Source organism: Molossus molossus, unplaced genomic scaffold (genome assembly GCF_014108415.1).
Source record: "Molossus molossus isolate mMolMol1 unplaced genomic scaffold, mMolMol1.p scaffold_m16_p_1, whole genome shotgun sequence".
Lineage (NCBI taxonomy): Eukaryota > Metazoa > Chordata > Mammalia > Chiroptera > Molossidae > Molossus > Molossus molossus.
In genome coordinates this window covers 57,146,365-57,173,106 of record NW_023425344.1, presented here as the reverse complement: position 1 = coordinate 57,173,106, position 26,742 = coordinate 57,146,365, and the positions used below count along the sequence as shown (strand labels likewise).

At 35.5% G+C, this 26,742-nt stretch overlaps 1 protein-coding gene across 8 annotated transcripts in view; it reads left to right on the top strand.

Annotated features, from left to right (window-relative positions):
- CNOT6L (CCR4-NOT transcription complex subunit 6 like) overlaps positions 1-26,742 on the top strand; it is a 103,174-nt gene that overhangs the window by 20,830 nt on the left and 55,602 nt on the right. For 4 of the 8 annotated variants that reach the window (XM_036251583.1, XM_036251568.1, XM_036251562.1 and 1 more), the window contains 3 exons: positions 14,356-14,477; positions 16,851-17,037; positions 18,769-18,854. In XM_036251583.1, the coding sequence (XP_036107476.1) occupies positions 14,366-14,477; positions 16,851-17,037; positions 18,769-18,854 (385 nt within the window). In that variant the 5' untranslated portion in view covers positions 14,356-14,365. Of the gene's footprint in view, positions 1-3,100; positions 3,135-13,066; positions 13,154-14,355; positions 14,478-16,850; positions 17,038-18,768; positions 18,855-26,742 lie in introns of those variants that run through there. The other 4 variants (XM_036251564.1, XM_036251573.1, XM_036251572.1 and 1 more) reach the window with 4 other exon arrangements.

The following is a 26,742-nucleotide window of genomic DNA, read 5'->3' as shown; positions in this document are numbered from 1 at the left end:
AACTCGTGAAACTAAAAATCCTAGAAGAAAATGTAGGCAGATAAATCTCACACATCATATGTAGCAGAATTGCCTAGGGCAAGAGAAGTAAAGGAAAAAATTAATAATGGGACTACATCCAACTAAAAAGCTTCTGCACAGTAAAAGAAACTAGCATCAAAATGAAAAGGGAACCCACTCTCTGGGAGAACATATTTGCCAATGATACATCAGATAAGGGATTAATATCCAAAATATATAGAGTATTTATGCAAGTCAACAAAAGGAAGACAATCCGATTAAAAATTGGGCAGAAGTCCTGAATAGACCCTTCTCCAAACAGGACATACAAATGCCAGGAGACCTATGAAAAAATGCTTAACATCTCTAATCATCAGAGAGATAAAAATTAAAGCAACTGTGATATATCACCTCACACCTACCAGAATGGCAGCCATCAACAAATCCTCAAACAAGTTCTGGCAAGGATGTGGAGAAAAGGGTACTCTAGCATACTGTTGGTGGGAATGCAGACTGGTGCAGCCACTATGAAAACAATATGGTATTTCCTCAAAAAATTAAAAATGGAGCTGCCATTTGACCCAGTGATTCCACTTCTTTGAATATATCCTAAGAAGCCTGAAACACCAATCAGGAAGGATATATACACCTCTAGGTTCATAGAAGCACTATTTATAATATCTAAGATCTGGAAACAGCTCAGGTGCCCATCAGTAGATGAGTGGATAAAAAAGCTGTGGTACATTTACACCATGGAATACTATGCAGCTGTAAGAAAGAGAGATGTCTTACCCTTTGGGATGACGTGGAGGGACCTGGAGAGTATTATGCTAAGTGAAATAAGCCAGTCAGAGAAAGACAAATACCACATGATCTAACTTATTAATAGAACATCATGAACAAAATAAGCTGTTGACCAAAAGAGATCCAGAGTCATGGAGATAGGGAACATACTAATAAACCTTAGAGGAATGGGGGATGGGATGGGTGGGAAGAGATAAACCAAAGAAAGTATATGCATATATGCACAAACAGTGGACAGAGACATTAGTTTGGGGAAAGCAAGAGCAGGGAGAAAGCGGGGAGGAGGGGGTCAATCGGGGAAAAAGAGGGACATCTGCAATACTTTCAACAATGAAAGGTAATCTAATTTTTTTTTCCTTTTCAAAGTTGTTTTGGCTGTTCTAGGTTTTTTGTATTTTCATATAAATTTTAGAATAAGCTTGTCAAATTCTGTGGAAACTACCTTCTTGGATTTGATTGGGATTGCATTGAATCTATAACTCAATTTAGGGAGATTTAACATCTTAACATTGTTGAGTCTTCTGTTCTATGACTGTGATGTATGTTTCTATTTATTTAGCTCTTTAATTTTGATCATCATTGTGTTATAGTTTTCAGTGTACAGGTCTTGCACATCTTTTTTTCATATTATCTCCTAAGAATTGTGTAAGTTTTGATGCTATTGTAAATGGTATTTTAAAATTTTCCATTTCTGATTGCTTATTACTTGTGTATAGAAATACATTAGATTTTGGGGGTATATGTATCTTGTATTTTGCAACCTTGCTATACTTATTTATTAGATCTACTAGCTTTTGTAGATTTTGTAGGATTTTCTACATATATACAACCTTGTGATCCGAGAATAAAGATGGGTTTTGTTCTTCCTTCCAATCTTAATGTCTCTTATATATATTTTCTTGTTGGATTGCATGGGCTAGAACCATCAGTGCCTTGCTTTGTTCCTGATCTCAGCAGGAAAGCATTCAGAATTTAATTATTAAATATCATGTTAGCTATAGATTTTTCACAGATACCATTTTTTAGGCTGACTATATTCCCTTTTATTTATTTATTATTGTATTTATTAAATTTATTTTTTATTTAAGTATAGTTTCTATACAATCTTATACTGGTTATATTAGTTTCAAGTATACAGTGTAGTGATTTAACATTTTTATGCCTTAGCTATTGCAAATAATTCTGCTGTAATGAACATATGGGTGCATGTATCTTTTCAAATTGGTGTTCTTGTTTTCTTTGGATAAATCCCTAGAAGTGGAATTGCTGAGTGGTATGGTTTTTTTGTGGTTGTTGTTTTGAGGAATCTCCATACTGTTTTCCATATGGGTTGCAGCAGTTTGAGTCCCACTAACAGTGCACAAGTGTTTCCTTTTCTCTACATCCTTCCCAAAGCATGTTATTTGTTGACTTTTTGATAATAGCCATTCTGATTGGTGTGAGGTGGTATCTCATTGTGGCATTGGTTTGCATTGAATGGGTTTTATTCTTTTTAAATAGGAAAGACTGTTGGTTTTTTTCCAGATACTTTTTATGCATCACTGATGATTTCACTTATGTTCAGAGGTGGTTGGGAAAACAAATATTTTCTACCCCAAGAAAGGAAATTATTGCTTGGAGGTAGTCTGTTGTCCTTAGTCATAAGTGATCTGTAGGCTCTTCAGAAAAAAAGAAATAGTAACCCATGATACTTTATTTGAATTGAAATTATTGAAAAACTAAAGAACAAATACAATGTAAAGTGTTACAGTAAGTTCTTAAAACATGCTTTTGAATATAATCTTTATACTTCAGATATATGTATGTATATTTTTTGGGAAGAATATGGGTGTTAATCCATAAATTAAAAACATCTCTTAGTTATGGTTTGCCTTATCAGAGTATTCTTATACCAGTTGATTTTTAAAATATTGTTATGTGTACATGAGTGATTTATAGAGGAAAAATATACTATATTTATAGCTTAAATTAACACCCCGGCAAAATAAGTTTACTTTTCTTAATAACAATATGGAAAATATTTCAGAAAAATATTATAGGTGCAACAGATGAATAAACTTTTGATAAATTATATGCCATAGTATACTTCTGTGGTCTTAAACTTATAATAACTAAACATTCCACAGAAATGCTTAAATATATTGCTTTTGATCAAAGAAAATATAAAAGTTTAAATGGACCCTAATCTCTTTATATAACTCATTAATTTTGTGACTCTCTAAGTTTTTTTAAATTACCTTTCTTGGCAGAATTTTATTTATAATTTTCTTAAATTTTTTTATATTTTACAGTACACAGTTGTTATTTATATTGATGATTTTCAGATGTCTGTAAGTAATACATAACTTTCTCAGTATTGATAATATGTCAGGTTATTATCAGAATATGTCAAATACCTTTAAAATGTTTAATTTAAAATTAAAATTTTAATTGTAAAATAATAACAAAATACTACATATCTATTAGAATGGCCAAAAATTTAAAATATCAACAATACCAAATGCTGGCAAGGATGTAGAGCAGCAGGACTCCTTCATTGCTAATGGGAATGCAAAATGGTACAGCCACTTTAGAAGACTGTCAATTTTTTATAAAACTAAACATATTCTTACCATATGATCCAACCATTAATCATCTTCCTTGGTATTTACTCAAATTAATTGAAACCTTATATCATACAAAAACTAGTACATGGATGTTTATAGCAGTTTTATTCAATTGCCAAAACTTGGAAGCAAACAAGATGAACTTTGTTTTAGCTTAATGCATTTGACATTTATCCATGTTGTGTGTATCAGTAGTTCAGTCTTTTTTATTGCTGCATAGTATTTCATTGTATGGCTGTACCATAGTTTATCTAGTCATCAGCTGGAGAACATTTGGATTGTTTCCAGTTTGGGGTGATTACGAATAAAGTTGCTATAAACATTTATGTACAGGTTTGTGTGTGAACCTAAGTTATTATTTTGCTAGGGTAAAGATCTAGAAATGGGATTGCTAGCTTTTATGCATGTATGTTTAACTTTATGAGAAACTATCAAACTGTTTTCCAAAGTGGTGGTACCATTTTGCTTTACCACCAGAAAAATAGGAGGATGTGTGTAAACATACACACAAGGATGTTGGGGGGTTCTATGCAATATCCTTGTCAGTCCTAGGTATTATAAGATCACTGGGTGTAAGCTACACAAGGGCAAAGGTGTTGTTCCTCTTGTTCACTGTTGAAGTCTTAGTGTTTGGTATAATATTGATAGTGTGCCTGCAATAGATATTTGTTGACTAAATATTAAACTGATCAGAAACATGAAATTCCAAAATTCTGAATATTTTTTTTATAATGATCTGTAACTTTATCATCATAAAACATAGGTTTTGTTTAGAGTGGTGACAAAGCAGCAGATACCATAAAAACTTTGGGGTTCTTTTTGAATGTTTGCATTATTTTAATTTATGGACTTTAGTTGACCATGCTGTTAAAGACAAATGCCATCCAGAGGCTCTTGGTATAGAATTAGAGTGGGAATACTAATGAAATTGTTATTTATCTCAGCAAGTTTTCTAAGCTTTTTTGATTGCCATTAATCTTTATTTTTATCAATGTGATCTTACTATATGCAGTGTGATTTGCTTGGTGCAGGTTTCTTGTTAATCTTCACCTGAGGTTATTTTTTCCATTGATTTTTTTTTTTTTTTTTTAGAGTGTAAGGGAGGTGGGGGTGGGGGGAGAGAGAAACATTGATGCAAGAGAGACTCATTGATTGGTTGCCTCCTGAACACACCCTGACCAGGACTGGGGTTCAAACCTGCAACCAGGAATCAAACCCAAGAAAGGCCCTTTGGTGCGTGGGTTGATGCTCTAAACCACTGAGCCACTTCAGCCAGGGGAAAGATGCTGTTTTTCTTTCTTTTTTTTTAATCCTCATCGGAGGATATTTTTACATTTACCTTTAGACAGAGTGGCGGGGGCGGGAGATATTGACTAGTTGCCACCTGCAAGACCCAAACCGGGGCAGGAGGTATGTGCCCTTGGCCAGAATAGAACCTGGGACTCTGTTCCACAGGTTGATGCTCTGCACTTAGCCAAACCAGCCAGAGCAGGTGCTGTTTTTTTAGTTATCAACTGGTAAGCTCATTCAGGGAAGTAAGACATTTTATGTGACATTTGTGATGATTAATAGTTGTATATAGTTAAACCTACATATTGATGAGCAAATAGAAACTTCAGAAATCTGTAGTGCAAACTTATTTTGCTTTATTAAAGGAGGCAAACTTAGACATATTTTCTCATAAAGGAAAATGTTTTTAATGGTTAAGACCAAATGGGAAGAATGGACGTTAGTCAAGGTAGGCATAACAAATAATGGGTTCCATAAACTTTGGGAATAAATGTCAATAGAAGACAGATTTATCTGAGAATGTGTAAATATATAATGTCATTGACCTCTTGCTCTAAAATGTAAGCAGAAATATCTAACTAAGGCTTAATTTTGTCTTCCGGTTTTGAGAACTCTGGCAGCAGAGATTTTGCATCTCTGCTTAAGATTGCTTTGCAGACTAATGTTGAGGTGATCAGTTAATATATCTATGGAAATAAATCCATGTCTAATGATTTGTATTTTTGGGTTGGATTCATTGAGTTAGAAGTCTCTGATTATGAAACACTCTTTGATGGTTGTAGCATTCTCTCTCTCTTAGTCTGAATTCAAAATGAAGTAATATGCACTCCTATGTTCATTGTAGCACTATTTACAATAGCCAAAATATGGAAGCAACCCAAATGCCCATCAATAGATGAACAGATAAAAAAGTTGTACTTATATACAATGGAATATTACTTGACCATAAAAAAGAATGAAATCTTACCATTTGCAACAATATGGACGGCCTAGAGGTTGGTTATTTTGCTAAATGAAATAAGTTAGGGAAGGACAAACACCAAATGATTTAACTTATTGTAGAATCTAAAGAACAACATAAACAAAATTGAACAGACTCATAGATATAGAGAACAGACTGCTGGTTGCCAGAGAGGGGAGGGTGTTGGGGGACTGGGTGAAAAAAGGTAAAGGGATTAAGAAGTACAAATTGGTAGTTACAAAATAGTCATGGGGATGTAAAGTACAGCACAGTAAATATAGTCAATAATACTGTAATAACTGTGTATAGTGGGTACTGGAAATAGTGGGGGAAATACTTTGTCAAGTATATGATTACCTAACCACTGTGGTGTATACTTGAAACTAATAACAAAATAATATTGACTGTAAACTGTAATTAAAAATAACAATAGATCCAGCTAGTATGGCTCAGTGCTTGAATGTTGACCCATGCACCAGGAGGTTGCCGATTCGATTCCCAGTCAGGGCACATGCCCAAGTTGTGGGCCAAATCCCCAGTGCGGGGCATGCAAGAGGCAGCCAATAGATGGTCTCTCTCATTGATGTTTCTCTCCCTTCCTCTCCCTTCCTCTCCCTTCCTCTCTCTCTAAAATCAATAAAGAAAAAAATACTTAAAAAAATAAAAATAGTAAAATGGTGAAATGATAGTAATTGTGCTCAATTATAGATTGAGATAAAATGACCTTAAATTTAGATAGGGTGCTAAGAGGGAAACTGTGGTTTAACATCATAAGGACTTCTATCTTTATATTATCAGTGCCTACTGTATTTTTCAGTAAGCTGCTTCAGATAACCAATATTAAAAGTTTAGTTCTAGCCTTTAACTGTTTGCTGTGATTTGGCCCAGATTATTATTATTATTATTATTATTATTATTTTATCCTCACCTGAGGACATTTTTCCATTTTTTGTTCAGATAGAGCGGGAGGGAGAGAGAGGAAGAGAGAGAGAGAGAGAGAGAAACATCGATGTGAAGGGACACATCGAGTGGCTGCCACCCGCACGACCAACCAGGGCCGGGGACAAACTGCAACCGAGGTACATGCCCTTAGCGGGAACCGAACCCGGGTCTCTCTGTACCGCAGGCCGACGCTCTAACCGCTGAGCCAAACCGGCCAGGGTCCAGATTATTATATTTTTGGTGGAGGAGGGGGATAGTTATGTTGCATTATTTTCCTAGCCCCAGATACAAAACCTGAGATTTGAGATTTCTTACCAACAGTATACTTGGGTGTATTTCATATATATTTTGTAATATGATATTCATTGAAATAGCATATTAGGTACTTATGTTGTATTCTATTTGGGTTTAGAAAACTCCCGATTTAAAATTTTCAGGGCTCCTTCAGTGATGGAAATTAAAACTTGTTTAATTTCAGGATAGTTTATGTAGGAACTAAGAAGTAGAAGGTAATCAGGTATTTTGTCTAAGACTGATGGTTACTCAGAAATTTTGCACTAGAATCTAGGAGGGCTGTGCAAGTGATAGGTTAAGGTTCAGGGAATGAAGGAGAGTAGATTCAAAGAAGCTTATGTGTTTAGTATTTAGAGAGCTTTGTGGAGTAGTTTTCATAGTGTCGAAGTGAGGTTAAAGACTGGGAAGTTTAAAAGGTTGACACTATCATATGATCTCACTTACATGTGGAATCTAATGAAAAAAAATCAACTGACGAACAAAATAGAAATAGAGACATGGATACATGGAACAGACTCATAGCTGTCAGAGGGGAGGGGTGCTGGGGGGCTGGATGAAATAAGGTGAAGGGATCAAGCAAAAAAAAAAAAGACCCAAAATACATATATAATATATAGACAGTCAATAGCGTGGTGATAGCCAGATGGAAAGAAGAGGGGGGTGGAAAGTAGATGGAGTTGGGAAAGTGAGGGAAAATGGGGACAGAAAGAGACCTTGTTTTGCTTGGGGCGATGGGTGCATGATGCACTGTGCAGATGAAGTTTTGCTGAGGTGTATACTTGAAACCTGTATGGTTTTATGAACTGATGTCACCCCAATAAGTTCAATTTTAAAAACTACAAAAAAGTAAACGGTTATGTCGAGAAAGGGCTTTTAGTTACATGATCAGGATCCCCAGTATAAATTTGGTTAATGTGATGGAGGGGTCCTTTGGGAACTGATGTAAGATATTGTAGAAATTAGAAACTCTTGGGAAAACTAATTTAAAAACTGTCTCTTTCAAATAAACAAACAAAATAGAAACAGACTCATCGATAGAGATCTTTGATGGTGGTTCCTCAAAGAGGAGATGGGTTGGTGGGATGGGTGTAAAAGGTGAAGGGAGTATCAATTGGTAGTCACAGAACAGTCATGGGGATGTAAAGTACAGCATAGGGAATATAGTCAATAATGTTGTAATAACTAAGTACCATGCCAGGTGGGTACTTGAAATATTAGGGACTACTTTATAAAGAATACAGTTGTCTAACCCTATGCTGTATACCTGAAACTAATACAAAATAATATTGAATGTAAACTGTAATTCAAAAGTAAAAGAAATTGCTCTGTCCGGTTTGGCTCAGTGGTTAGAGCATTGGCCCACGAACCAAAGAGTTGTGGGTTTGATCTCTGGCCCTAGTGGGGTCGTGCAGGAGGCAACCAATGGATGTGTCTTTCTCACATAGATGTTCCTCCCTCCCTCCCTCCCTCCCTCCCTCCCTCCCTCCCTCCCTATCTGAAAAAAAATCAATGGAAAAATATCCTCAGGTGAGGATTTTTAAAGAAGTAAAAGAAATAATAATAAAAAAAGAATAATATTTCTCATCCTGGAAAGCAAAGGGGAAAGGAAATGCTTTGAAGCCCTTTTGAATTATTTTTTTTTACAAGTAAGGCAGTATATTTTTATCCAGTAATACTATATTTTTTTAAATGGTAAAGAAACAAAACCTGCCTTTGTCATCAATTTGAAAAAGAAGATAGAAAATGAAGTAGCTGTTATGCTTTCCAAAATAAAAAATTTCTATTTCTTGGATAAAAAGTGTCTATCACTCAGTATTTAAGCATTGAATGACCTATATATGAGAAACCACATTATCAGTGTCACATTTAGAGATTGAAATTAGCTTGAATTATTATTTTATATTTTAAGTTATTTTAAAATAGGTTTTTGTGGTATGTCTCCAAGATGGTTGATGCTGAGGAATTGAGAGGGAAAACAAAGCTAAATAGGAGGATTCAATAATACCAATTTTCTAAACTTGAGTTTTCCAGGTTTTTAGTAGCACATTTGAAAACCTATGTTTGAGACAGTAGTAATTGCTGTAACTATAGATTCTACTAAATTACTTAGTTAATCCAAATGAAGAATGTTTTAGCTCCAATCAGACTATCCAAATCTAGAGTCACTTTGAAGAATTAAGTAACTTGTATTAAAAAAAATTTTTTTTTCTTTATTGATTTTTAGGGAGAGAAATAGAAACATCGATGAGAGGGAACATTTATTGGGTGCCTCCTGCATGCCCCCTACTGGGGATTGGGCCCACAATGTGGATATGTGCACTGACTGGGAATTGAACTGGTGACCTCTTGGTGCATGGCTTTACGCTCAACCACTGAACCACACTGGCTGGGCATAACTTGTATTTTTATTGGTTCCTAATTAAATCCAAAAGAGACCTCTGACCAGCCCTTATATGACAGTATTAATATTGCTTTGGTTTTTACATATTATAGACATTGGTACACATTTTGTGGATCTGTTTTTGCAGAAACAGATTTTATAAGTTTTAATGGACTTACAAAGTTGGAAACTTGGTGAAATATTTATATACTTTTTAAGATGAGAATTAGAGGGCTAGAAGAGATTTCTTTAAATATTTAGAGAAATGGAACATGTGGATTTATTACCATTTCTTGAGATTAATTTTTAGAAAAGCATTGACTGTTAATTGGCTGTGAGATGGGAAGGGTGGGCGGAAGGTGGTAGATTTTCAGATTATATTCCATAAATACACATTAAATGCCTACTATGTGGTAGGAACTGTATATAGATATAAAAAGGATATGCTTCCACACAGAAATAACTCACAGTCCCCTTAAGAAACATACCATCTAGATCATTCAGAACTGCCTGACATCCAGCTGAATGGAAATCCTACATCTACGATATTAAAGCAGCAGCCACATGGAGAGTGGTAGGAGGGCAGAGGCAGACAGGCTGTTCCCACACCCACATGTGGCAGATAAAAATCAGGAGGGAAACCTCAGCTGTGAAGGTCCTTCCTGAGGAGCAAGGGGTCCCTGTCCCATACCAGGCTGCCAGCTCAGGGTGCCAGGCCAGGAAGAGAATCCCCATCATTTCTGGCTGTAAAACCAGTGGAAACTGCAGCTGAGGAAGGCTGAGGCTTCTGGAGCCCCAAGCAGCTCCTTTTAAATGGCCCGCCCATGGATTTACACAAACTTGCTCCTTCTGGGTTCCAGCTTGGGGCAGGAAGCTCGAAACGCACCAGAGACACAGGGGGAAGAACTGAGTTGTTTGGCACTGGGACAAGTGCTGGAGAGGCAGCTTTCTTCTGGACAAACGTGCTATTGGAGGCCTTTGTTCCTTTGGTGAACACTTCCCCCACGAGGCCTGCAGACAGCCACTATATCTGGGTCTCCAGCAACCTGGCTTACACTGTTTGCCCCACCCTGGTGATACCCCGAGGCCCTGCCCCATCCAACTTTCAGGCCCACCCAAGCTTTTCCCAGTAGCTTTACCATAGGAATGGCCTGTCTTGGATGCTGCTTCAGATTTCCCTAAATTCTCTCAAACAAGCAGCATCTGGTCTCAGTGAGCCCCTATACCTCTCGTTAAGTGGCCCCAGACCCAGCACTAGAAGCAGCCAGCCTTGGTTCACAACTTGGCTTTGCCTGAGCTCCTCCAAGCCCAGCACAAGTAGCAGTCATCTGCAGACTGCTTTATAGCTTCTGCCTGGTGGCCCCGGTTAGAACACAGGCAGTGGCTGACCTTGTCCCAGAGCCAGCTCACCCAGAACACTGAGAAGCACCACCACCCACCCACCTCCAGAAGTGACACACTCAAGGAATGGACTCAGTGGGTACCAGAGCCTTGCTGAAGTAAGTCTTGCTCTGGGTGGTGGGCTCTTTCCTGCACAGCTAATCATCCAAACTAGTCAGAGGTTGGTGGACAGTGGGCACAGCCAGTTCTTGCCGCTGATCAGCCTACGTAAAACCCTCTCATTGATGTGCCAACAACAATCAGAACTCAATTACAACAGCAGGGTCTAAAGTCCACATGAGGGATGCATCTTGAGGGCCCAGCTGGGAGACCAGGGAGGCTGTGCCACTGGACCCTACAGGACACCTACTACAATAGGCCACCCTCGGAAGCCCGGGAGACATAGCAACTCTACCTAATACATAAAAACAAACACAGGGAGGCTGCCAAAATGAGGAGACAAAGAAACATGTCCCAAGTGAAAGAACAGAACAAAACTCCAGGAAAAGAAATAAATGAAATGGAGATAAGCAGTCTAACAGATACAGAGTTCAAAACAGTGCTTATAAGAATAAGTGAACTTAGTGAGAACTTCGGTGAACTCAGTGAAGACCTCAAGAGCATAAAAAAGAACCAGTCAGAAATGAAGGAGAGACTAACTGAAGTAAAGAATAATTTACAGAGATTCAATAGTAGAGTAGGTAAAGCCAAGAAGCAAACTATTGGTTTGGAATATAAGGAAGCAAAAAACACCCAATCAGAACAGCAAAAAAAAAAAAAAAAAAAAAGTCCAAAAAAACGAGGATAGTGTAAGGAAACTTTGGGACAACTTCAAGCATGCCAACGTTCGCATCATAGGGTGCCAGAAAGAGAAGAGAGCACACAAGAAATTGAAGACCTATTTGAAAAAATGACAGGAAACTTTCCTAACTTGGTGAAGTCCAGGAAGCACAGAGAGTCCCAAACAAGATGAACCCTAAGAGGCCCACATCAAGACACATCATCATCAAAATGCAAAAGGTTCAAGACAGAGAGAATCTTAAAAGCAGCAAGAGAAAAGCAGTTAGTACCTACAAGGGAGTTCCCATAAGACTGTCAGCTGATTTTTCAAAAGAAACTTTGCAGGCCAGAAGGGAGTGGCAAGAAATATTCAGAGTGATGAAAAGCAAGAACCTACAACCAAGATTACTCTATTCTGCAAAGCTATCATTTAGAATTGATGGACATATAGTTTCCCAGACAAGAAAAAGCTAAAGGAGTTCATCACCACCAAACTAGTATATGAAATGTTGAAGGGTCTTCTTGAAGAAGAAGATCAAATATATGAACAATAAAATGGCAATAAATACATATCTATCGATGATTGAATCTATGAACAAAATGAGCAAGCAGAACAGAAACATTCTCATGAATACAGCGAAGGTTTTGTTGGTTGCCAGATAGGAGGGTTGGGGGAATGTATGAAAAAGGGTGAAGGGATTAAGCAGTACAAATTGGTGGTTAGACTGACAAACCTCAAAGGGAAGGGGGGTGGGGTGGGTGGGAAGAAATAAACCAAAGAACTTATATGCATATATGCATAACCAATGGACACAAACAACAGTTTGGGGAAAGGCAGGGGCAGGGAGGAGGGGCTTAATAGGGGAAAACGGAGGAACATCTGTAATACATTCAACAATAAAGATAAGTTTAAAAATTTAAAAAAATAGAAACATATCATCTAGCCCAGCCGATGTGGTTCAGTGGTTGGCATCAATCCATGCACCAAGCGGTCACTGGTTTGATTCTCAGTCAGGACACATGCCCAGGGTGTGGGCCAAATCCCCATGAGGGGCATGCAGGAGACAGACAGTGTTCTCTCTCATTGATGCTTCTATCTCTTTCTCCCTCTCACTTCCTCTCTCTCCAAAATCAATAAAGGACCTCTGGCCAGTTTGGCTCAGTCATTAGAGCATGGGCCTGCAGATCAGGGAGTCCCAGGTTCGATTCCAGCCAAGGGCACATACCTTGATTGTGGTTTGTCCCACCCCTGGTTGGGGTTGTGTGGGTAGCAACCAATCGAAGTGTCTCTCTCACATTGATGTTTCTCTCTCTCTCTCTCTCTCTCTCTCTCTCTCTCTTTCTCTCTCTTTCTCTCTCTCCCCCACACTGCCTGAAGATTAATATAAAAAAATATATATATATCTCCTTGGATGAGGATTAAAAATAATAATAATAATAATAATAAAAACTAAAGGAAAAAAATTTTAACAACAAAAAAGAAACATACCATCTAGTGGGATCTGCTGATTAAAATAGCCAAATTAAATTATGGTACGGGAAACTTTGTACACTTGTAAGATAGCTTTTATTTCTTGAAACATAATTTAATACCTGTAATTTTTTTTCTCTATGTGTAACAAATTTCAGACCACCTGAAAGTAACTCTTCTATGGAGATATAAATTCTGAGCTCTACTTAAGAACACTCCCAGATTTAGACACTTGGTTTTGGTGTGTATGTGTTTTTGTATGTTAAAGTATGAACAAAGAATCAACTATAAATACTGTGAGGCAACTTACTAATAGCATGTGAGAGTTTAATTAGGTTCAGGACTTCGTTATTTACTATTCTTGTTAGATCTGAGCTGGGGTTTTTTTCCCCTACCAATTACCAAGTGGTAATTTTGGTATTGGATCCCTGGAATGGGTGTTTTTAGGGCCATTTGTCATCTATTTCATACATGCACACTAGAGGAGTTTTATGTCTAGTTGATCATCACTTTTGATAGTTCAGTGATTATTGTGTTAATTACATGAAGACTGTATGATACTCATTTCAATTAGTGTGGTGATTTAACTCGGTGTTCAAATTGAGAGTGAAAAGGACTGATATTAATAATTATCTAAGAACAACAGATATAAACCAGGACTGGCCCATGCAAACCAAGATATATGATCATCCTAATTAGTAAGCTTTTGATTGCAAGTAACAGAACACACAACTCAAACTAGTTCAGACAATAAGTGAAATCTATTGGCTTGCGTATCCAAAAAAAAACCAAAACTGTTTGGGAGTGATACAGGTATGGATTGGTGAGGAAGCTGGCTTTTCTCTATTTTCTAGACTCCAGCTTCTATGGCTGGCTTCCCTTATAGTTGTTGAATGGCTGCCAACAGCAATTTGGGCTATGTTTTCCTTCATTTATGATCAGCAGGAGAGGGACCTGCTTCTCCCATAAACATATGAGTGTTAAGCCTCATGATTGTTAGATACTTCTGAATTAATCTATGTGACTATGGGAATGTAATGTGCTGATTATCTTAGATATGGGATATCTGAATATCCCTGAGGCAAGGATGATAGGATTACCTCTATTCTCTTAGTCTAGTAAGAATCCATTCAGAAAACTGGTGTAGAATTCAGTCTTTCTTGGAAAGCAGGGCATCTAAATGAAGGGGAATGGGTGGAATGAATGTTTGGGGAGCAAACATAATGTTCACTCTGAAGTCCAGTGTTATTTCTTGTTTGAATTTTTCCCTATGTACCTTTTACTGAATTCCTACAAGAGCCTAGCATACTGCTGTGATATTTTTCTTCTGGTGAGAATTTGTAGTACAAAACGACTTAGCCTGGCAAGAGCTTTTTTTCTGTAAGAATTAGGCTGGCAAGGGCCTTTTTTCCTGTAAGACTAATGATTTTTTTTTTTTTTTATACAGACTAATAGGGATGCCAAAGGAAAAATATGATCCTCCAGATCCTCGCAAAATTTATACCATCATGTCAGCAGAGGAGGTAGCCAATGGGAAAAAATCTCACTGGGCAGAATTAGAAATCTCGGGTGAGTGGAATCTGTACCTTTCATTCAGGGTATAATAGCAATAATGAACAAGAGTTGGGTATTCTTATATTTATTTATTTGTTGTACATTTTTAATTAGATGCACTAATCAAGAAAATATACACTGAGATACTAATGTTTAATTTATCTTTTTTTTTTTTTTATCTATAATTAAGTATATTTGTTCATATCCTTTCTTTTGAGATTAGTACCTTGAGCCAGAGTTAGCATCTGGAATTGAAGACATTGGGAGTTTAGTTTCTAAGTAAAATGAGGTTTTTTGATATAATAGATTTTGTTTTCACTATTGTAATTATTTTTACAAATTGAAATCTTGGCCATCTCCCAGTCTTGGCAGAGTAGGAAATCTAGAAGCTATCTGTTTATTCCAACAAATGTGATAACTGTGTTAAATGTCTTTATATAGTTAAGATTTGGTAAAATTGAATATGATTTCCAGAAACTCATACCCCAGTCTAATAGTGAGAAACATGAGACAAACTCAACTGAAGGACTTCTACAAAATACCTAATTAGTAGTCCTCAAAATTGTCAAGGTGAGAAAAACAGGGAAAGACTGAGAAACTGTCATAGACCAGAAGAGACTAAGGAGACAGAATGACTAAATGCAAAATGGTATCTTGAATTGAATCTTGGAACACAAAAGTGTAAAAATGGCTGAAATCAAATTAAATTAGTTAGTAATAATGTATCAATATTAGTTCCTAGTTTTGACAATGTACCATGGTAATATAAGATGCTAATATTAGGGAAGATTGGATGAGGGGTATACAGGAACTCAGTATTATCTTGTTATCTTTTCTGTATATCTAAAATTATTACAGAGTTAAAATTTTATTAAAACTAGAATATGAGTTCTATTTTTCTTTTATGAAGTGATACAATACAGATTTTATACACACACACATATAAATAAATATAAAATGTAGTTTTTCCCCCATAGGCTTGGAAGAGTTAAACCCATAGTATAGTGTCAATAGAAGAATTACCTGTACATGTAGCTGAAAAGGTAACTGGATGGATAAGTGATAGGTGAACGAATGAGCAAATCCTATTAGTTTAACCTAGGGTTTCTCAAGTTGGCACTGCCTACACTTATGGCCAGATAATCCTTTGTGATTGGGGGCTGTTGTTGTGCACTGTAGGATGTTTAGCAGCATTCCTGGCTTCTACTCACTAGATACCAGTAACATTCCTCTAGTTTTGACAACCAACAGTGTCTCCAGATTGCCAAAGTCCCTTGGGGAGCAAAATTGCAACTGATTGAGAACCACTCCATTAAACCCTGGGTAAAACTGAAATATGTCTCTCTTGAAAACTTTGTTTTCCTATTAAAACTCAAAATCCTAGTTGGCATTTTAAGCCTGAGTATAGATAGCATGAAAGAACCTGTGGTAGAAAGAACCCTGGACACGAAAATCTAAGTTTGAATTTACTGCTCATTAGCTATATGAAAAGTAACATTTCCCTTTTGAGATTTTGTTCCATCTTCCACTGCTTTTTAAATCAAAATCAATTGTTTGAAAAATGATATGTAATTAAAATACCATTTTACTTTTGTAGAGTTTATAAAATAATCTTCATATAAATTATTAAGATAATACCACATTTTGTAGAAGCTGAGGCTAGGTGATTTGCCCAGGCTTATGTAGCTAATAAATGGGAAAAATTGTGGATCTGGACCATGTCTTCTGACTTTCTGTATGTGTTCCACCATAGCTATAAGATACAGACTGATTTGTAAAACTTAATGTGTGACTATTCCCTTACGTATGTTTACTTAGTGGAAATATTAAACCAGCGTTAATGTATAATTAATAGAAAGCTAGGGAAGATGTCTCTTTTAGGGATAAAATGGTTTTCCTGGTGACTAAGGTTGGTTCTATATCATAGTAATTACTTTTGTCTATTTAAGTTTGTAGACTAATCCAGACCCTAGGTATGGAGAAACCACTGTTAATTTTTATGGAGTATATGAGAAATACTTTTGTTAGGACTATGACTCAAAAAAAAAAAAAAAAAAATTGTGATTGTTCTAACGCAAAAGCTCAATTAAACCCAGTCTTTCTCCTTGAGACCAATGATCACCCAGATTCCAAGCGTCTTCTCATTATTCCACATCTCATTTAATATATGGAAGGTCTGTGAGAAAGAATGGTTGTCATGTGAAAGGGGCCTGAAATTAAAGAAGGGCCAAGTGTGTTTGGAAGCAGTCAAATGGAATTAAATACAAAATTAAAGTGTCAAAGATACACTAACTATATATTTTCAGGCTCTTCTACCACTTTTTAGTTCTTGTAGTTTAGTCTTTGTTTTGGGCCTAGAGTTGAATGCTTCAATATTTTGTCTTTTAGGTAGAGTGCGGAGCTTAAGTACATCACTTTGGTCATTGACACACTTGACAGCACTGCACCTAAATGACAATTACCTTAGTCGCATTCCACCTGATATTGCCAAGCTTCATAATCTGGTTTACCTGGATCTGTCATCCAATAAACTCAGAAGTTTACCAGCAGAACTAGGAAACATGGTGTCTCTCAGGTGAGTGAATATTATAGATATGACTCACTCTATGGAAGTCTAAATTTACCAAACAAGAAAATTATGGGATGTTACTTATCTTACAATAGGATTTCCATATATGTTTCCAATTGTTTAAGCATAGTGCTTGAGTTGACCTCCTTGAATGTTTCTTTTCTTTCCTTTACATTTTGGAGGTTTCTGGGTAGAAGGGTACTTGTATTGCCAAGTTCTTTTAATGGACTTGAGGTAGGGTGGAACTGCAACACTAAGTCTGTCTTTGGGCTCAAGTGTATGATCATAAGACTAATCAGAAATAATTGGGAAAATATGTTCTTATTAATAATACTTTTAGGAACATATCTCTGTTTTATAGCATACTCATATATTATGACTCTTTAAGGAAATCTTAAAACATAAATGGATTTATTTCTAGTCCTTCAGGGTTCTTTAAGAATTTCTTAATAGGAGAGAATTTTGTAGAAATCTTAAGACCTTGTGATAAATAGTCCTCATACAAACAAGGATTAGTTTTCTGTATTGCTTATATGCTGGTAGTAATTAAAAATTTTTTTGTCATATATTTAAAATTAAATATAATTGTTTTAAACTCATTTCTTGCCATCCTCTTACTATATGTTTTTGTTTTCTGTTTTTTAAAAATAAGTTTTAGTAAAAAGTAAAAGATCTGTTTATTTTTCTATCGCCTTTGCAAAATTTTACAATCATAAACTCAGATCTTATCTATGCTGTCATATATACTATCCTGATGTTTTATTTTTTGACTTTTACTTTAAAATTTCATTTATTGTTTTTTTTTAGAGAGAGAGAGAGAGAGAAAGAAAGAAACATTGATTTGTTGTTCCACTTATTTATGCATTCATTGGTTGATTCTTACATGTGCCCTTACCGGGGATTGAACCTGTAGCCTTGGCATATTGGGACAATACTCTAACCAACTGACCTACTGGCCAGGGCTTCTATCTTTTATTTTTAATATTTATGTTCTGTGTCAGTAATTGTTCATCATAGTATCTTGACGTGATTGTAGTTGTAATCAGTTATAAAAATTGATGCAGGTGAGCCCTGGCCAGTGTGGCTCAGCGGCTAGAGCATCTGCCCACACACTTAAGAATCTCGAGTTCGATTTCTGGTCAAGGGCACATACCTGGGTTGCAGGTTCAATCCCCAGCCTCAGTCAGGGGCAGCAATCGATGTGTCTCACATCGATGTTTCTCTCTCTTCCTCTCTCCCTCCCTCCCTGCCTCCATGGAAAAAATATCCTGGGGTGAAGATTAACCTCCACCCCCCAATTGATAACAGGTGATTGGCTATTAACTATAGTTAAATCCTGGACTTTGTAAAAAAAATTTACTTTTTCCTATGAATTAGACTAGGTTCAGGGATATCTACTGTCTTTGGATCCTAAGAATGTCTATCATTCTGAGAGAAAAAAGGGGGTTGATTTAGCCCCCCAGTTTCAATAGGAACTGAAAATGATATACAGTTCCTACATCTTTAATAATCTGTGCTAGAGAATGAGTAAGTTACAGAAATACTATTAACAGTTTATGGCAGTTACACATTTTGTAGTACTTTAATATTACACAACAATTTTAGATAAACAATTTTAGATAGCCTTGAATGTATACATCACTCATAGTGTGTCAGAGGGAAGGGTAAGAAAATAATTGTAGATATTAATAAAGCTTGATAAATTTAACTAAAACAATATATATTTTTTTAAAACAGGGAATTGCTTTTAAATAACAATCTGTTACGGGTTTTGCCTTATGAACTTGGTCGGCTCTTCCAGCTACAAACTCTAGGTTTGAAAGGTGAGTGATTTTTTTTTTTTTTTAATGTAGCATTAACATTCAGTATTGAGGTATTCTGAGCGTTTTAAAGACGAATTTAAGTTACAATATAGGTCAGGTTTTAGCGTAATTATGAAAATGTGACTATACTTTCTCTTGAAAGAAAACTGGTTCTTTGGTATTGAATTGAGCTTTAGCATTTTAACATGCTGCCATCACTTTAACAGACTTTTGTGGGGGAATGTTTTGTTTTGTTTTTATATTTTACCTTTAATTTTCTCTGAAACTAAAATTTCTTATAAGAGGCTTTTCAAATTAACACTAGTATTTTTCTGTTGTCTTTTTTTTAAAGAATGACTTAATAGAGTAAACCTTAACCTTAGCTGGAATATCCCATGCCAGCTATTGATAGAGTAGATAAAATAGCATTGACATATTGTATGATTATAAGAGGGAAAACATTGTAACAGTAAAAATGAACTATACCTAGTGAGTACAATTATTCTAAATAAAATATATTAATCCAAAATGCATGCTCCACTGATAATCTTACCTCAGTTAATTTGGAGTGAAAGTTATATTCAATTTCTATAAATATCGAACATAGCATAAGAGGGTTTTTTTTTTTTAATTCAGAGGACTAAATACAGATGTACTGTATTGGTTAAACATTTGATTCTATGTTCTTGAGGAATGAACATTAATCAAAGCCATATAAAGTATACACTTTTATGTATTTTGTTTTCCTTCAAAGACTATTTGAGTGTCCATGAACATTTTTTGTTTGCATTTGCTTATGGTATATAATGGAGCATTAAAAAAGAAACTTGAATGAGAGTGAAAAGGAATGCTGACATTATTGGTTGAAATGACAGAAATGGCATTAGACTTCCTTATACAGTTAACCCTTTGTAAATTAGATAATTATATGAATGGTTAAGTCTTAGTTTTCAGTTTCTCTATAGCATTTTTTATTTTTATTTTTAAAATTAGGTATGAAGTGGAAAAATATTTTCCTGAGAATTAACCTAAGTCATGTAAAATTTAACTGTTTTGGGATATTTTACCTAATTCTATATATGCTATATTTTACTTTTATAAAATAGTTGAAACAATCATTCATTTAGAGTTGGAGTGGAGGCAGGTCTGTTTCTTACTAAAAATAATTATGGAATGGTTGTCATTTTTATAATCTTAGATTCACAAAGTATGAAATTCACACCTTTATACTTATTATAATAAATTATTTTTGTCTCTGAAATAATCATTGTTTCTTTTAACATCTATCAGAACAGACGTTTTCCTCCTTCTAATATCAGTAGAGAACACATTAGTGATAAATGACTAATTTACTATTGAACCCAGTGGACTTACCCTTTGTACTGCATTTAGCATTCTTGAAAAGGCACATATTACATATCTTACTGTTCATAACTCTGTTTCATGCTATCTCACATATAGACATATTCCCAGAAAATTTATATTAAGTATCACCTGAATGAATCATTCTGAATATCTGTTATCTTCTTAGTCCTTCATTCTATTTTACTGGTTAAAATGTTAGTCTTCTAAATTACAGTAGCCCTTATTCATGGGGGATACGTTCCAAGACCCCCTCAATGGATGCCTGAAACCAGTGATAATACCAAACTCTGTATATTACTGTTTTGTCCTATACATGCATACCTGTGATAAAGTTTAATTTATAAATTGGCACAGTAAGAAATTAACAACTAATAGTAAAATAGAACAACTGTACTGCAATAAAAGTTATGGAAGGAAGCACTTTATGGCTTCTCTTGGGCAAGTGAATTGCAAAGAGCACAACTTGTGTGTGTTGGACCATTTTTAAGTGAAATAAGGGTTACTTGAACACAAGCACTATGATACGTCTACAGTTGCTATTAACAGGCAAGTAGTGCATACACCTACCTTGGATACACTGGACAAAGGGATGATTCATGATCTGGACAGGATGGCACGAGATTGCATCACACTACTTAGAGAATGGCGTCCAATTTAAAACTTAGGAATTATTTCTACAATTTCCATTTCATAATTTTGGACCTTGGTTGACCAGCATGTCACTGAAACTGTAATAAGGGGGGACTACTATACTCTCTTTGTCTGGCCTTTGATCCTAGTGCCTTTAGTCTACTGATTCACAGTTAATAAAACCTCTTCTTAGACCTCTAGTCTTTTAGATGAGGCACCAGCCTGCCTTGCCAACTTTAACTCAGCTTTGTTCATGCCTATAGATAAATTCCTTTTCATTAAAGTTTAGCTTGTTCTATGGTAAGTACCTGTATGCTGCCCTTTTCTGTGAGAGTCTGTTTTTCTGGCAGTGCCACTTTTTGTACAGGTGATTTAGTATAGAAGAGCAAAGACCTTTTAGAAGTGAAAGAAAACCAGAGCCCTTTCTGCCTTCTTTCAAAAGCTAAAGGGGATAAAAATAGGATTGGTTGTTGTTGTTTTTTAATTTTTTTTTTCTTTATTGATTTTAGAGAGAGAGGAAGGGAGAGGGAGAGGAGAGATAGGAACATCGATGAGAGAGAACATCCATCAGGTGCCTCCTGCATGTCCCCCACTGGGGATTTGGCTCACAACCTGGGCATGTGCCCTGACTGGGAATCGAACTGGAGATCTCTTGATACATGGGTCAACGCTTAACCACTGAGCCACACTGGCTGGGCAAAACAGGACTGGTTTTATAAAGCAGTTGAGGGAATAAAATGTTCTGAATGAATGGTAGCTTTATATTCTTAGGAAGGTAAAACTTGAAATAATTTCTTAATTAGTTTTAATAGCCACATAATGGTACTTTGTGTTAAAAAAGGGGAGGGAGCCCTGGCCGGTTTGGCTCAGCGGTTAGAGCGTCGGCCTGCGGTCCTGAGAGACCCGGGTTCGGTTCCTGCTAAGGGCATGTACCTCGGTTGCGGTTTGTCCCCGGCTCTGGTCAGTCGTGTGGGTAGCAGCCACTCGATGTGTTCCTTTCACATCGATGTTTCTCTCTCTCTCTCTGTTCCTCTCTCCCTCCCACTCTACCTGAACAAAAAATGGAAAAATGTCCTCGGGTGAGGATTAAAAAAAAAAGGGGGGGGGGAGGGAGTGGAATGGAGTATTTAAAATAGCACTGATATATGTAAACAAAGCAGTGAGAGTGAACTGCCTCTGAGATTCCATTTTGTTTTTGTTTTATTCCATTTTGTCTTGAAACTGGTAAAAGGAGTGCCTTTTTTTTTCTGTTTCCTTGTCTATCTCTGAAACACAGATACTGAAGTTTTGATAATGATTTTGATTAACTTGGTTCAATAAGCTAATTTTTAGAAGTTCTATTTTGAGATTTAAGGAATGTGTATGAAGGGTAGGGTATTTGAGGAATTAGGATAAAAAGGCCAATTTAAAAACTACAGACATTGCTAGTCCAGTAAATTGGAAGTGTTCTCTTAAGTCACTTAAAAGAAAAATCTAAAGTGTATTAATTTTATGGAAGAAAAGGTGTAAGAACAGATCTCACAGTTATTTTATTTTATTTTATTTATTTTATTTTATATTTTATTTTATTATTTTTAATTCTTACCCGAGGACATTTTTCCATTTTTTGTTCAGATAGAGTGGGAGGGAGAGAGAGAGAGAGAGAGAGAGAGAGAAACATCGACGTGAAAGGGATACATCGAGTGGTTGGCTCCCGCACAACCCAACCAGAGCCGGGGACAAACTGCAGCCGAGGTACGTACCCTTAGCAGGAACCAAACCCTGGTCTCTCTGGACCATAGGCTGACGCTCTAACCACTGAGCCAAACCGGCCAGGGCTCACAGTTATTTTAAATAATTTAGAATTCATGTTCTAATTTATTGGGCAATACTTTTTCTGACATATGGTTGAAAGAGTTGTCCTCAGGCATTGATGTCCCAGTTCATTAAAAAAAAAAACACTTCAATAATTGTGAAAAATTTAGGTTTTTTCCAAGAATTACTTATCTCTCTTAAAATAAAATGGACTGTGGCAATAAATTCTTTTACTTGTAAAATGTTTTATTCATGAAATATATAAAAGATTAACAGCAAACATTTCCTTTATTGATTTTAGAGAGGAAGTGAGAAGGGAGAGAGATAGAAACATCAATGAGAGAGAACATCGATTGGCCACCTCCTGCCTGCCCCCCCCCCACTGGGGATCGGGCCCACAACCTGGGCATGTGTCCTGACCAAGAATTGAACTGGTGACCTCTTGGTGCATGGGTCAACACTGAACCGCTGAGCCACATCGGCCGGACAACAGCATAAATTTTAAAAGGAAATAATAAAATGAATAACTATATACCTATTATCTAACATTTTCAGTACCTTTTTAAAACAGCATTTTGAAAATCTGTCATTCATAGCCAGAGTACTTATTTATGTGTTAAATAAGTAAGTGAGAAAATATCTAGTGCAGAGCATGTTAATAGTTCATATAAGAGGATACACAAATAGCTATAAAATACAGAAAGTTGGTAACCTTATGCATAATAACAATGCAAATTGAAAGTATACTTAGTTTTCACCTATCAGTTTGGAAGAATTTGAAAAGTTTTGTCAAATAACTTTTGGTGAGATTATTGGGAAATAGGCACAATCTCACATCTTGTTGGTAAACCTTCTGTACATTTTAAGTTTCCTCTGTTCCTTTTCATGATTACATCTTCATCTCTTCTCCCAGAAGTTATTACTGTCCTGAATGTTGTGTTAGCTATTTCTTTACTTTTCTTTTAGTCATTTAACAGGTATTGATGAGCCAGATACTGGGTTTTTATATATGTATCTGTTATGGTTTTTTTAACCTTTATATACATTGATATACTGACTATAATTTTCTATGACTAGCATTTTTTCAGCTTTATGTTTTTGTGATTCAGCCATATTCATGTGTGCATGTAATTATAGTTTGTTTTCATTGTTGTGTTGTATTCTTTTTTTTTTTTTAAGAATAGTTTATTGCTTTTTAGAGAGAGAAGAAGGGAGAGGGAAAGAGAGCAAGAGAAACATCGATGTGAGAGTACAACATCCATTGGCTGCCTCCTGCATGACCCTACTGGGGATCAAGCCCCCAACCTGGGCATGTGCCCTTGACCTGGAATCGAACCGGAACCTCCTAGTGCACTGGACAGTGCCCGAACAACTGAGCCACACCAGCCAGGGCTATTGTGTTGTATTCTGATATATAAATATACTGTAATTTATTCATTCTATGGTAGATTCTTAGTTCCCTCTACCCACCATTTTTTTTTTCTGCTATAAACAATGCAGCCATGAACATTCTTGTGCATGTGTCCTATTGCGTTCCTAATGGTATAATTGTTGGGTTGTAGAGGGCTATACATCCATTGCTTTATTAGGTAATGCCATAGTGTTTTACAAAGTGGTTGTGCTAAAATAAACTCCCCAAAGTAATATAGTTTCCATTTTTCTTCTTTTTAACACTTAATATTGTCAGATATAATATTATGCCCATGAAATAATTTCTAGTTATACTTTTAATTTGTATATCCATATTTGCTAATAATATTGAACATCTTTTCATATGTTTATTGGCCATGTTTTTTTTCTGTGACACTGCTATTGATGTATTTTGCTCATTTTCACTTGGAATATTTGTTTTTTTTATTGATTTGTAGGGGTTCTTAACTTTTGTCTTTTTTTTGTATTATGAATGTCTTCCAGTCTGTAGCTTTTCTTTTTGTTTTCTTTATTGGTATCTTTTAATGGATAGAGTAGATATTTTTATTATAGTTGAATTTTAAAACCTTTCATAGTTAGTGCACATTATGTCTTGTTAAATAAATCTTGCCCTACCCCAGGTCAGGAATACATTTTCCTATATTACCTCCTAAAAGTTTTGTAAAGGTTTGCTCTTCATAGTTAATTTTTTCATTCATTTGGAATTGATTTTTAATATGGTATGAAGGTTCTAATTTTGGGAGGGATCTAATGTTTTTTTCCTATGAACTAATTGTCTGAACACCATTTAATGAAGAATTTTCCCTTTCTCACTGATCAGCAAAGTAACCTCTCATATATCAGCCATGTTTAGGTCTGTTTCTAGGATCCTCTGTATATCCAATAGTCAATATGTCTAACCCTATACTAATTACTACATCATCATAATTATTATCATGGCTTTATATTAAGACTTGATATCTGGTTTGGGAATTTCCCTTACATGTTTCTTTTGCATTGTCTTGGCACTTCGGGTGTCTTAGATCTTCCTCATACATAAGAAAGAGCTTGTTACCTTTCATAAAAGATGTGACTTCAGAATTGTATTGAATGTCTGAATTAATTTAGGAAGAATTTACATCTTAATTATATTGAGTCTTCCTATCTGAATTTGTGCATTCTCTCCATTTATTTAGATCTTATTTAATGTTTTTGAATAAAATTTTATAACCTCCTGCACACTGGTCAAGCATATCTTTTGTTGGTTCTGTTTCTAGGTACTTTATAAGGTTTTGTCCAATTATAAACCACGTCTTTTTTATTTTAAAAGTTGCCTCTTCAGCTTATTTGCTCTTGTGGTAATACAAATACAATTTTTTGAAAAATTGGTTTTATAGTAAGTCTGTTTGGCTAAATTTTCATTCTTTCTTAAAATTTGTCTGCAAGTTCTTTTAGGTTTTGTATGCAGGTAATAATTTCATCTGCTAATAGTGACAATTTTGTATTTTCCTTTCAAATTATTATATATTTTATTTCTTATTTTAATGAATTGACTAAGGTGTTCAGTACAGTGTTGAATAGAAGCATTAATACTGGGCATGTTTCTGTTCCCAATTTTAAAGGGAATGCTTTTAATATTTTTCCGTTAAGAATGACATTTGCTCTGTATTTTTTGTTAAAAATTTTTTTTTGTTTTAGAAGTTTTATTCCTACTTTGTTAATCCTTAGTCAAATGCTGACTTTTATTAAATGCTTGCTTTATCTATTGAGATAGGATTTGTATTTATTTAATAGGATTTGTATTTATAAGAACTATTAAGGCTTTCTAATTGTTAATGAGTCCATTTTGTTGGACTGTATCTGTACTATTAGAATTTGTCAGCTTTTTAACTTTTCAAAGTTATTTGCATAAAAATGTTCATAATATTTTCTTGATACAGTTTTAGACTCTGTTCTATATATAGCTATATTACCTCCTTTTTATTTTTAAGATTAGTTATTTGTACCTTTTATTTTTCTTTCTGACAGTCTCCTCAGGGCCTTGCCAGTTAGGTTTTTTTCAGTGACTTCTTAATGTTGGCTTTTATTTTAAAAAACTGGTTTGTTTCTGCTTTCCTTCATTTTGTTTTAGTTGAATTTATTATGTATTTTCCCTTTTCTATCTTTTAAGGTGTATATATGATTTATTGAGATTTATATTTACTACTGTTTTTGCCTAAGTATTATTATTATTTTTTTATCCTCACGCAAGGACATTTTTCCATTTTTTTGTTCAGATAGAGTGGGAGGGAGAGAGAGAGAGAGAGAGAAACATCGACGTGAAAGGGACACATCGAGTGGCTGCCACTGCACAACCCAACCAGGGCTGGGGACAAACTGCAATTGAGGCACATGCCCTTAGCGGAAACCGGACCCGGGCCTCTCAGGACCACAGGCCAACGCTCTTACCGCTGAGCCAAACCAGCCAGGGCTTGCCTAAGTATTTTTAATATAAGTTAACATATCTTCTTTGACTCATCCATTATTTAAAATATTCATACACATGTGATTTTAAATTTAGCTCTTTTATTGTTAGCTTTAACCTTAATTGCATTACAGGCAGTTACGGTAGCCTGTATGAACCATTTCTTTGACATGTTTTGACTGTTGCTTTATGGCCTGTATGTGATCAATTCTTGTAAATATTTTAGTGTATCTAAAAAAAAATATT